Consider the following 14,021-nt stretch of genomic DNA (forward strand, 5'->3'; position numbering starts at 1 on the left):
GTGTGTGTGTAATAACCATTCTCGCCTACAAGCAAAGGCTCTCTTTCACTTCTTTCAGTATAATAACTATTTATCATTTACAAGCAATCTCTCTCTCTCTCTCTCTCTCTCTCTCTCTCTCTGTGTAATAACTATTTATCACCTACAAGCAAAGTTTCTCTCTCTCTCCATCAACTTATCAACAGGTACCGATAAACCAAACCGGCCGTGTGGTTCCTTTCCACCCTCAAATTCCTCCCCGTAAGGATCCCACATTTTTCAAACGCCCATCCTTGACTCCCTCTCGACCCGAGTCCTAACTGTGTTGAAACTCCTGGGCATGAGGTCAGCCAGTTGATGATACCCGCAGAGTTACCACTGGCGGGAAGGTCAACGCCATATCAGCATGCTTCGTGAATGAGGTACTCGAAAAACATAGGCACGTGGTAAGGGGGAAGGTGTGGGGGGTGGGGGGTGGGGGGTATATGTGAAGTGTTGCCCACTTGTTGAAAACACTGGTTGACAACATGCATGATTACGTGAAGATCATCACTTGTTCAGTAGAAATATTAGAAATATATATTTCCACTTTGCCTTTCAGTTGGGGAGAGGAAATATAATAAAATCTTTAATGGGTTAATGTGTGCAAAATCTCATGGCCCTTTTACTGACTGCAAGCTGATGGGACTTATAAACAGTGAACTGAAGATTCCAGTCATGGCTATTTCGGGAAATTATGACAGGACAGCTTATCTCTTGACTGTTAGGCCTTGTAACGGATATTATAATCAAATGACCAGAAAGCATTAAGTAATATTTTCATATATGTACACATATTCTTTTTGTATATATATATATATATATATATATATATATATATATATATATATATATATATATATATATGGTCAAATTATTCACAGTTCTGAAAAACCAATTAAGCCAACTACAGACATTTAAAAATTACAAAATAGGTAGAGAAATAGGCAAAGTATATAAATAATAAACACAAAAACAAATAAATTGCCCAGTGCCCTAAGAGATTAGAATACAGATAATCAGATAGAAAGAAAAATCAAGAAACAAACTTATTCCTTTAAAGCAAAAACAATACATAAACAAGACAATTCGTTGGTTCAACACATACTGACTGCCAGGGCTAACAAAAAATTTATGATCTTTGCGGATCTATAATGCCCATTCTTCTCAGGGCACTGACGAGGTCAGCAATAGGGAGGCGTGGCCTGATGACGTAAGCGCTTTTCAGTTTACGTATTCCCGTACGCAAAGGAGATAAAGAGAATCTTGCGGTACTCACATCCTCTCTACAATACTTCGAAAATCGTTCCTTCCATTTCACTATTCATAGTTTCATTCTACAGTTACATTTTACAGTTCCATTCAGAACGGGAATTGAAATGGGTCCCTGTTCCACGGAACAGTCTCCCACACGTCCGACGAAAAGGCAAAACAGAGAGATAAATGAAAAATTGCATGAATAAAGATAAATCGAGTCGCAGATAAAAGAGAATTATTAATATACAGTTGAAGAAGAGGAAACTCGAAACTGTTTCGGTTTCTGTCCGAATTTCCAGGCCAGCTGTCGTGGGAAATCATATTCATGGAAACGGCTATGTCGGTGAAACGTTGCAAAAAATATTCACGGAAATATAATCAACTCGCAAAATCTTACAGTGTTCACAAAAAGAGAATCGTGTATATATACTGTGTATATATACATATATATATACATATATATATATAAATATATATATATATATATATATATATATATATATATATATATATATATATATATATATATATATATATATATTACAATGATACAGAAAGCTGTCTTTATATTTTATAGCCAACTTGTTTCGTAATTATCTACATAGTACATCCTTATATCTCACCCTCTAGGTTGAGTGTGTTTTTGTTTTATTTCATTCTTACTCTGTTATATTTTAAATGAATTCTAGACTGCACTTACGACTGTGTTTTATTTTTTCTTATGCATAGCCCTGAGGATGTAATTCTGTGAATAATTGCAAACATTAGCTATAAAATAAAAAAAGACAGCCTAGTGATATAATGGTTTTCGTCAAATATATATATATATATATATATATATATATATATATATATATATATATATATATATATATATATATATATATATATATATACATATACATACATACATATATATACACAGTACACACACACACACACATATATACATATATATATATATATATATATATATATATATATATATATATATATATATAAAACCTTGAAAATATTTACACTATATAAATGTCAGTTAAACAGCAAAAAAAATTCTGGGAAATATATATATGATACCAGGTAAGGCCTTAGAAATTTACGATAAAATTCTATTGTCAAGAAATAAGCCAAAATATTTTTGTTAACAATGGCAAGTCTTAAGACGTTCCTCTTATTATATCTTTCCCAGAAATATCATTCACTAATGTAAGAACAGGTCTCCTAAAATACACATGGCAAGGAAAATGTTCGTTTAGGATAAAACAGCCAATTGAATAAGGTTTTGTATCTTTATAATGGTGACGGAAAAAATTTATTTCTAAAAAAACATACGAAATGTTTTGAAACGACAAATCGATTAACACGAAGAGAAGCGTAATCTGAGATAGAGAATGATTTCGATTTTTTAAATATACATGAAATTTTACTAACTTTTTTTCTACGCATTCTAAACAACATATAGATATACATATAAATATATATATAAATATATATACATATAAATACACATAGATATAACTTACTACCAATACAAAATTTAATATTTGCCATACACACTCTAAAAGAAAATGATAAGAAAATATCCACCATACTGCAATTTTTGCTTGAGACGTCAAGCGAGGGGGGGCGGGAGTCAAGACAACAAGTTGTCATTTGCAGAAGCCATCTCAGTGCTTCATAGATTATACGAGATCCTTAAATAGGTGGCCATGTCATCGATAAATACTGTTAGAAATTCTTATTCTCTCTCTCTCTCTCTCTCTCTCTCTCTCTCTCTCTCTCTCTCTCTCTCTCTCTCTCTCTCTCTCTCTCTCTCTCAGGGAAGCCCCTGGCTCTGTCTGCCCGTGTGTCTTTTCTCTCTGTCTCTCTTGCTACTGCGGATTCATTACGTTCCCCTCTCTCTCTCTCTCTCTCTCTCTCTCTCTCTCTCTCTCTCTCTCTCTCTCTCTCTCTCTCTCTCTCTCTCTCTCAGGGAAGCCCCTGGCTCTGTCTGCCTGTTTTGTCTTTTCTCTCTCTGTCTCTCTTGCTATTGCGGATTCATTACACGTTCCCCCCTCTCTCTCTCTCTCTCTCTCTCTCTCTCTCTCCCTCTCTCTCTCTCAGCGGTCCTTGCTCAGTCTGTCTCACTGTCAACTTGACTGTCTATCTGTCTGTCTGTCTGTCTCGACGAAGTCTTCGCGCTGTCTGTCTACCTGTTTGTCTCTATCCTACACTTTCTCTATGATTAGTCACTGCTACATATTCACAGGTGTATGACAACAGTCCCTTCAATAAAAGGAACATATATAGTTCGAGATTCTAAATTTAAAATGTTTTTCTCTTTTTTCCTCACTGAAATCATCGTAAAGCCAGTAAAGGTCCACTGAGAAATTCACTGTCTTTATATATATAATATATATATATATATATATATATATATATATATATATATATATGTGTATATATATATATATATACATACATACATATATATATACACATGCATAAGTAAGTGTATTGTGTATGTGTGCGTGTATTCGTAATGTACGTGTGCAAGCCCCAAAAGAGCCGTGCTTATACATGCCTGCATGTCCGTAAACATAACCGAGGATGAGAGAACAGCGTACATAAGAGAGAGAGAGAGAAAAGAAAAGAAGAGAAATAGAAAAAGAAGAAGAAGAAGAAGAGAAGGAAGCAAGCCTTTCTGAAAATTTTTCATCACAATACCCTTTTAAATCTCAGAGCCTTAAAAGGACACGCTGAAATCACCCGTGCATCTTCGACCCCCTCCCTCTCCACCCCCCCACTCTCCGCACCCCTCATCACACTCACTCTCATTATGACCCATTATCGATCTCACCAGACTCCAAAGACCTGTCAGAATTTTCAATAAGAATCACTTGCTCAAGTTCCAAAGCTTTCCTACCAAGTTCCAAAGCTTTCCCCATTCGCTAATAGTGCCTTTCAGAGTACCGACCAGTCCCCAAGGGGATTGCCTGTACAGAGACCAACTATATGGCTGACTGATTGGTTGTTGTAACTCAACCTGGCGTAGGTGATCTCTCTCTCTCTCTCTCTCTCTCTCTCTCTCTCTCTCTCTCTCTCTCTCTCTGGCCCTTTGTTGGCCGAAAGTTGAGCTTCAGACTGTCATTCGATGGGACAGAGTTCAATGGTTGATTTATTTCTGGTGATAGAATCTGATTGGTGGTTATAATGTGGTTCAGCCAATGGTCCCGTTGCTAAGTAACCAATTGGTTCTTGATCTCTGGAGAGCTGTTCTCTCTCTCTTCTCTCTCTCTCTCTCTCTCTCTCTCTCTCTCTCAAGGCGTCGAGAAGAGAACAAGAAGAAAGAAAGAACAGGAAAACACAAGGAGAAAAGACAACACCGGGATAAAAGAACAAACGTAACTGAATAAACGGAGGAAAAGGGAGATAACGAAGGAATAAACGGAACAAGTAAAGGCTGGAGAAAGACAATAAAGGGAATAGGCGGAGAGAGGCAATAAGAGGAGCAAAGGGTAAGATGAAAGCCGCTCTTTGTTGCCAGAGCGACAAAGGGAAGGTTAGAAAGCGAAGCTGAGAAGGTGGCGATGGAATAGGGAGATATGTCGGAAAATTAGGGTGAGATGATAAACGAAACGAGGAGAGAGAGAGAGAGAGAGAGAGAGAGAGAGAGAGAGAGAGAGAGAGAGAGAGAGAGAGAGAGCGTGGAAAAGATGGAAAGGTGATAAAGTGTGAACGTGAGTAACGTCTTGTGAAGAAAAAGGGGTAATGGTTCAAACAACAGATAAAAAAACAAGTGAAATAAAAAGGATAGCAAAAAGGAAAATGTTGAAATACGTAAAACAAAACAAAAAATATGCAGAGGAAACTGCTTCTGACACTTAATAAAATCAGGGAAGGAAAAACTAAAGCAAGAATGAAAACGAGAAACATTTTGGAACATACTCGTATGTGTAGTTAATTAAAAGAAAAATGTAATGACATCTTGTCAAATATATTGGTATGTAAGAAGGAGAGAGAGAGAGAGAGAGAGAGAGAGAGAGAGAGAGAGAGAGAGAGAGAGAGAGAGAGAGAGAGAGAGAGAGAGATTCATCAGCTCCATCTAAAAGAAAATTGAAAGTGAAACGTTACGAGATAAATCCTTAAGGACATTCGCAAGTGAACCTGGCTAACAAATCCTCATCATCATCCCTACACATCCTGTCTATAGGATCCTCTCTACAGGTTCCCTAGTCCCTCGTGCCCTTGTAGGGGCCAGGGGTAGGACCAAGGACCATTCCCCGTGCGAAAGGCACGTAACAAAAGACGAAATAAAAAACCCTTATTCCTCTTCGCCCTTGACGTTAATTCTCCGTATTTATAGGCGTCGTGCGTAGGATCTCATCTGCCCAGAACGGAGTCCTTTGCCCGTCCGCTTCATATCCTCCTGGGCTCCGCCATATGGGATGGAAAGGGGTGAAGGACTTCTGGAAGAACGCTTAGGGCCGGAATCCTTCGCTCCCACACTTTTCTCTCTCTTTCTCTCGCTCACGGAGTCCTTTCCAAAGAGCGACGGGCAACAGCATGCACAAACAACCACTGATGCTTCTCTCTCTCTCTCTCTCTCTCTCTCTCTCTCTCTCTCTCTCTCTCTCTCTCTCTCTCTCTCTCAAGGAATCCTTTTACAAAGTAGGAAAAAGATTGAAGCAGAGGAAAAATGTGAAATTTGTATTAAAAAAATCCTGCAAACACCTATTAAAAAGCTGGACCTCTCTCTCTCTCTCTCTCTCTCTCTCTCTCTCTCTCTCTCTCTCTCTCTCTCTCTCAAGGAATCCTTTTACGAAGTAGGAAAAAGACTGGAACAGTGAAAAGTGCGAAATCTGTGTTAACAAAATCTTGCAAACACCGACAACAATAACTGGACTCTCTCTCTCTCTCTCTCTCTCTCTCTCATGAAGCCCTTTCACGAAAGAATGCTCATGATGATGATAATATGAAGGAGAACAAAGGGCTAAGAGAAGAATGGAGAATAACACGAAAAATGCAAAAAAAAACAAGAAAACTCGACTAACAACACCTTGTAAAAATAATCACAACTGTTGTGGCGTTGATAATAACATTGAATATTCATCCTAAAGCGAACTAAAGCCGCAGGGATATGAGGAAGGCTTGCGTAAGAGGGAAATACAATTTTTTTTTTTAATTACTGCTGCTAAAATTGGTTGTCATTCACTGAAGCTAAACAATAATACGACCGACAATGTTTATTTTAAAGGGTATCGTCTCTTGTCTTTTGTTAACCTTCGTAAATCTCTCTCTCTCTCTCTCTCTCTCTCTCTCTCTCTCTCTCTCTCTCTCTCTCTCTCTCTCTCTCTCTCTTTCATACATTTATACTTTCTCTTAAAGGGAAAAACGTTGCACAGGCTCGCGAAATAATAAAAATTATAGTAATCCTCACTTCAAGAAATGACAATGCATAATTTTACCTCTCTCTCTCTCTCTCTCTCTCTCTCTCTCATCCGCGACTTCCAGTTTGATTCTAAAACCACCTCACAGAAAATGAATAACGGCGTATAAAATGCCAAGAAAAAAAAAAGTTTACTACTGCTTAAGCAACACGCGTCTAGTTGAGCACAAACTCAGATGCCCCCGAGATTAGGAACTCACGCATCCCCGACAGAGAGGCTGAGAAAAGTCTCCTTATACGTCTCAGTAAGTCTCCTGAAAAACGCCTTTCAGTCTCCCCAAAACGCCACTTTAAGCGAAAGTCACAGAGGAACATATTTGGCTTTATTGAAAGGCGAATCTCTCTCTCTCTCTCTCTCTCTCTCTCTCTCTCTCTCTCTCTCTCTCTCTCTCTCTCTCTCTCTCTCTCTCCTTAAAATGAAAGATATACCACAGGATTGTCAAATAATAATTATAGTACTCCTCATTGAACTACGCGTGATTTTAAAGCTCTCTCTCTCTCTCTCTCTCTCTCTCTCTCTCTCTCTCTCTCTCTCTCTCTCTCAGAGGACAATGCATTATAGCTCTCTTAAATAATAATAATAATAATAATAATAATAATAATAATAATAATAATAATAATAATAATAATAAATGTTATTTCAGTAAAATGAAATGCATCATTCGTATTTCCCAACAATAACTATATTTTATTTAATTACTATTCTCCACCCATTCACTATCCGTCCACGCGAAATTCATAATACTCAAATTCTCGACTAAAAACACGCTGCGGATGTCAGGATATGAAACAATTATTCAAAATATTAATTAGGAAAGCCGTTTTCGTGGGGTTAAGCTTTGTTATTCCCTGTTTAAACGCTCAATGCGTTCAATTTACACATAAACATTACTGAGAACTTATGAGTACCATTAACTCACAACTGACTTCAAGGGTTGATAACTACTTACAGGATGGTGCAAAGGGGTCTGGTGCAAGCTGCAATTGGTCCACTATGAAGTCAGAAGGAAAATAAAATACCTTGGTTTGTGACGGATGGTAGAGATGGGTCATCTTCCTTGAAATGATGAAAAAGTAAGGACTACACCACTCGCCACAGAAAATAAGGACCGTTCCATTCATTATCAAATAAGGACCACTCTACTAATAGAAATATAAGGACCATTCCACTTACTAGAAATATAAGGACCATTCCACTTACTAGAAATATAAGGACCATTCCACTTACTAGAAATATAAGGACCATTCCACTCAGAGTAAAAATAAGTGAATCATTCCACTAACTATAAATTCAAGTGTATCATTCCACAAAAAAAAAAAAAATAATTAGAAGAACATTCCAGACTAACACAATTCACTACAAAAATCAGAGTACCATTCCATTCTCCACTTACTACACAAATATGGCAGAACCATTCCATTCACCACAAAAATGAGAGAACCATTCCATTCTCCACTTACTACACAAATATGGCAGAACCATTCCATTCACCACAAAAATGAGAGAACCATTCCACTCTCCACTTACTACACAAATATGGCAGAACCATTCCATTACACAAAAATGAGAGAACCATTCCACTTACCATTGAACCATTCCACTCTCCACTTAAAAATTCCATTCACCACAAAAATGAGAGAACCATTCCATTTCCACTCAAATATGGCAGAACAGCACAAAATGAGAGAACCATTCCGCTCTCCACTTACTACACAAATATGACGGAACCATTCCACTCACAGCACAAAAATGAGAGTACCATCACACTCCCACCACAGAAAAAGGGGAGAGAAGCATTCCACTCGCTATAAAAATAAGAGAACCATTTCACTCGCAGTAATAAAATGAGAGAACCAATAACGAAAGATCCATTCCATACCTACACAAAAATGAGAGAACCATTCAACTTGCAACAAATGCTCACCAATATTCACCTTATTCCAGCATCTTCTATCCTACAATATATCAGCAGAACGAGAGAGGAAATTAAAGTAAGTGATATATATACATATAATAGGAGCAACGAAACTTATATCTATAAAAAAAAAAGCGCATTTGCATAAATATGTTTTCTCTGAGTTCACCGGAAATGAAAGTGAGGATGTGGAGGAACCGAAGTTGGAGGAGGGGGGGGGATGGCTTCGGAAAAGGGAGGGGGAGGAAGGAACTTGGGGCTGACCACAACAAGCGCGACGCCATCCTGCTATCACGCGCGATGTTGTACTGATGGCGGAGGTGATGATGGTGGTTTTGTAAAGTAAATAATAATAATAATAATAATAATAATAATAATAATAATAATAATAATAATAATAATAATAATAATGGTTGAAATTATTATGATGCTGATCCATGATATATTTGGTTTTAATATTATCTTGACAATATAAGACAATAATAATAATAATAATAATAATAATAATAATAATAATAATAATAATAATAATAATAATAATAATAATAGCACAGGTAGCTGAAATAATAACATAAATGATACAAAACTGACGAGAGTACATATTTACGTCAACGGTATTGCCACATAATAATAATAATAATAATAATAATAATAATAATAATAATAATAATAATAATAACAGCGGAATTTATTATGATGCTGATCCCTGATATCATTGGATTAAATATTATTCAGACAATTTAAAAGTTAAGTATATCTTAGTTTAACTAACCAGACCACTGAGCTGATTAACAGCTCTCCTAGGACTGGCCCGAAGGATTAGATTTATTTTACGTGGCTAAGAACCAACTGGTTACCTAGCAATGGGACCTACAGCTTATTGTGGAATCCGAACCACATTATGACGAGAAATGAATTTCTATCACCAGAAATTAATTCCTCTAATTCTTCATTGGCCGGTCGGAGAGTCGAACGCTGGGCCAACAGCGTGCTAGTCGAGAGCTCTACCCACCCCTCCAATGAAGACAATTAAAAAAAAATAATAATAATAATAATAACAACAATTAGCATTTTAGTTATTAATTGCTCCATTTTAGTTATTAATTGCTAAATAGAGCAAAGACAACACATTAAACAACAGGATGCGGATTACTCACAACAATGCTACAATCAAAGAGTTCCGTTTGACTGAGAGTCCGGTATTATTTGCGAAAAATAAACACCACATCAAATTTTTTAAGATATATCTGTTACTGGCAACGTTAATATTTATATATATTCCGCTCGGTAGTATAGAAAAAAATATTAACTTGAACACTCCCGGGGAAAAAAAAAATATTAAAAAACCTCGTCTAAAAAAAACTCTAAGTCCCCGTTAGCACAAACAACCTGAATACGAATAGAAGTATATGGCGATTTAAAATTCAGAGCACAGAGAAAGAGCTTGTTTTTTTTTTTTCCTCGAACTAAAAACGCAGAAAAAATAAATAAAAACCTCGTACCTAGAAAGCGTCTACCTGTGAAAATATTCTAAGAAGGCTTTCGCCCTCTTTCTCACTACCTATCTCCTCCCCCCATCTCTCCCTCCACCTCCTCTTTTTCCCTTCATTCGTGGAATATAAAATTCATGATTTAATTTCCTTTTTTACTCGTTTGTCATCCTTATCTCTCTACATATCTCCTCCTTTATAAATCACGGCAAAGTTCTGTCCAGGGCTTAAGTCTGGTTGTGTACTTCAAATGTTTAAAGTTTAAAGTCCTTTGGTATAGGCAACGGAATACTTTATCTTAGCCAGGTCCGAGTAAAAACAGCACAATGGAAAAGGAAAGAGGAAGGTTTTGTATGTCAGGAGAAACAGAAGTAGGGAGAGAATGCCAAATCTTGATGGTAAAGAGGAAAAAATATTAAATCTATGATCACCACCACCACTAAAACCACCTAAACTGTTCAGTGTTTATAGAATTTCTGACACAAATCATTATCGGTGTTTACTGAGCACCTAGAGATGCCCATGGTAGAGGGTACCAAACTGGAGTGCTCTTAAATCGTGCTCGTGAGCACCAGCTCCTTGTAGGCCTAAGTCTCACAAATATGATGCTAGAGATTTAATATTAACCTTTTTTTATCGAGTGGAACTTGGTTATCATTCTATAGCCTGACATGATTACAGTGTCCAGTGGTTGTTTTTCGTCAATATTTTCTGTTATTAGTTTTCTGTAAAAGAAAACTATTGAGATGGCTTTGTTTGTCCGTCCGCACTTTTTCTCTCCGCCTTCAGATCTCAAAAACTACTGAGGTTAGAGGGCTGCAAATTGGTATGTTGATCATCCACCCTCCAATCATCAAACATACCAAATTGCAGCCCTCTAGCCTCGGTAGTTTTTATTTTATTTGAGGTTAAAGTTAGCCATAATCGTACTTCTGGCAGCGCTATAGGTGCCAACACAGGCCACCACCGAACCATCGATGAGTTTCATGGGTCGCGGCTAAGAGTTTCATGGGCCGTGGCTGAAAGTTTCATACAGTATTATACGCTGTACAGAAAACGAGATTACGCCGAAGAGACTTCGGCACATTTTTTACTCGTTTTTGTGGGTAACGTATGAGTAATGTGCATTTACCGATAACATGTCTTAGGAACAGTAAATGTAACACTGTCGAACTTGCCTGGGAAATCTCCACTTACATATCTCATTAGGAGTCAGTATAATTTTTGGAGTATTTTCCAAGCATGCGTCTTGCTATGCAGATTTTTTATGTCAGTAAATTTTTTGAGATACAGTGCAAACACAGAAATCATTTGGGCCAACATAGCAGTCTCATTCACGTCATGCATTTTCAGATTTTTAGCCATAGAGAGAGAGAGAGAGAGAGAGAGAGAGAGAGAGTAATACAATCACCTGTTAGCTTCATTGGTTTCCTACTGACAGAGAGAGAGAGAGAGAGAGAGAGTAAAATAATCACCTGTTAGCTTCATTGGTTTCCTGCTCTGAGAGAGAGAGAGAGAGAGAGAGAGAGAGAGAGAGAGAGAGAGAGAGAGAGAGAGAGAGAGAGAATAATAAAATCACCTGTTACTTCTGCGTTTTGGTCTCCTACTCAATCTCATAATTAACTGTAGTGGCATTAGCTGCAAAAAAGCTGCGTGTGTTTTTTTGTTGTGCTTAATTAACGAAATGAGTACACATCATTTTATAAGCAAAAGTTTGTACTGCACAGCACGAGACGTGCACTTGCAGATGCTCAAATGAACCTGAAATAATTATCTACGCGAATCCTTTCTTCAAAAAGTAAAATACTGTTTTATTTTTAGCAAAACAGTACATTCTCTAACCTTCATCATTTACCGTTGTTTTCTAAAGAGTTCTGCTGGCTTGACTTAGCTATTTGTTTGGATGTGTGTATTTAAACTGTCACGAAAATAAACATGCTACGAGTAAACATATTCTTTGTCCCGTGGAATCTTGATTATTCTTTAAACGTGCAAATGAGTTATAAGTTTTTGTGCCCAGTTTCCTTTCTTATACTTGAATCACTTGTCAGTTTTTGAGTTTGAATGACAGATTTATATTAAAATTTTGAAAAACTATTTTTCATAAAAAAGGATTAGTCTGTCTCATTTATTCAGTGCTTAAACAAATTCAGTGTGATCAGTAACGTTATTGTAAGAGGTTAAATATACCATTACATCATACCTATAGTAAGAAAGTTTTATATATCTCAATAACTTCCAGATAAATACCCAAGTTGTACAAGTTTTAATTATAGATCTCCTATGCAAGCAATCTAAAATTTTAGTAGGATTTAAAATAAATCTCACTAAATTGGACTGCTTTCCAGTTTACAGAATTATGGTCGACCTCATCTCATTCAATTACCCAGAAAACCACTGGGTGCTCGTTGTGTCTAGTATGTTTGGAACCCCTGTCTAGAGTCACTTCCTAGTGTCCTCTGGCTGTCCAGCTTCTTCAACATTCCTGGCAATTTTCATCTAAATTCTGGACAAATCCTTCAACCCTGCCCTTGGAGAGTCTAAGAATACCACTCAAAGGTCTGATTAAATTACTTAATTACAATACCAATCATGGTACCATACTCACTATCATCCCCATCACTATCCTTCACTTTACCATCATTCCCCATCACTATAATCCCCAAAACCATCATCCCCATCAACTTCATTCCCATCACCATTGTTCCCCATTACCCATCATCCATCACTATCCACCCCATCACCGTCATTGCCTATCACCATCCTCCCAATCACCATCATTCCCCATCACCATCATACCTCAACACTATCCTCCCCATCACCATCATTCTCTATCACCATCAACCCTCACAACCAACATTCCCCATCACCATCATACCCCATCACTATCCTCCCAATCACCATCATTCCCTATCACCATCAACCCTCATAACCATCATTCCCCATCACCAACATACCCCATCACTATCCTCCCAATCACCATCATTCCCTATCGCCATCAACTCTCATAACCATCATTCCCCATCACCATCCTCCTCATCCCCATCACACCCCATCACTATCCTCCCCATCACCATCACTCCCCCATCACCATCACTCCCCATTCAGTCACCCCTGCCACCATCAACCGCCCGATTAACTTGACCCTCGGTATTTTTCCCCAAAATCATTACAGTTCCTTTCATCCTCTCGGTTTTATTTTTCTTTTCCAGCCCCCTTCCCTTGTTTTTCCCCCCGACTTCTCTTCTCTCTTTGCTCCAGGAACTCTGGAAGCAATAAAGAAACTTCTGGAATGTCAATGAGGTCAGAACTTTTCCAGAATTCCAGGAACCCGACAAGAAAACCGAGTCTCGAGTCACTAAAACCATGGAATCCGCGCGGTTGCTGGAATAACATCAGAGGGTCATTTGCATACTGCTGTTATCATCATTACCGCCGCTACTCCTGCTATTATTATTATTACTTCTAATGATGATGATGATGATGATGATACTAGTACTTGCTCTTCTTATTTTTATGTTTTTTATCGTAAAAGTAATTGTAGAGAAGCATTCATTCAGTAACCTCAAATCAGGACTTCTGTTCTCCAGAAGGAATATCCAAAAACAAAAGGCAGAGGCAAAGATAATAATAATAATAATAATAATAATAATAATAATAATAATAATAATAATAATAATAATAATAATAATAATAATAATAATAATAATAATAATAATTTCCAAGTGGATCTCGTCCTCACAGGGGGTGACAGTAAGGAATATGGGAATTTCGAAGGCTTCTGGGAATTCCGGAAGCTTCTGGGGCTTTCGAAGGCTTCAAGACAATCTACAGGCTCTGTAGCCCTTGGATTTCTTGCACAATACTAAAGAACAGAGTTTTATGGAGATGAAAGGCTTCGAAGATTTCTTT

General features: G+C 37.3%; 2 protein-coding genes across 2 annotated transcripts in view; both read left to right on the plus strand.

Annotated features, from left to right (window-relative positions):
* Window positions 1-12,549, plus strand: part of LOC136854746 (ralA-binding protein 1-like) — a 22,758-nt gene extending 10,209 nt beyond the window's left edge. Inside the window, exon 5 of the mRNA XM_067131333.1 lies at window positions 12,458-12,549. Within this exon, the coding sequence (XP_066987434.1) occupies window positions 12,458-12,549 (92 nt within the window). The remainder of the gene's footprint in view (window positions 1-12,457) is intronic.
* A 152-nt stretch (window positions 12,550-12,701) lies between these two features.
* On the plus strand, window positions 12,702-13,253 carry LOC136854747 (uncharacterized). Its single transcript, XM_067131334.1, has one exon. It carries the CDS (start codon window positions 12,702-12,704, stop codon window positions 13,251-13,253), a length of 552 nt encoding a protein of 183 aa, XP_066987435.1.
* The last annotated feature ends 768 nt before the right edge of the window (window positions 13,254-14,021 follow it).

This window comes from Macrobrachium rosenbergii, chromosome 30, assembly GCF_040412425.1.
Source record: "Macrobrachium rosenbergii isolate ZJJX-2024 chromosome 30, ASM4041242v1, whole genome shotgun sequence".
Lineage (NCBI taxonomy): Eukaryota > Metazoa > Arthropoda > Malacostraca > Decapoda > Palaemonidae > Macrobrachium > Macrobrachium rosenbergii.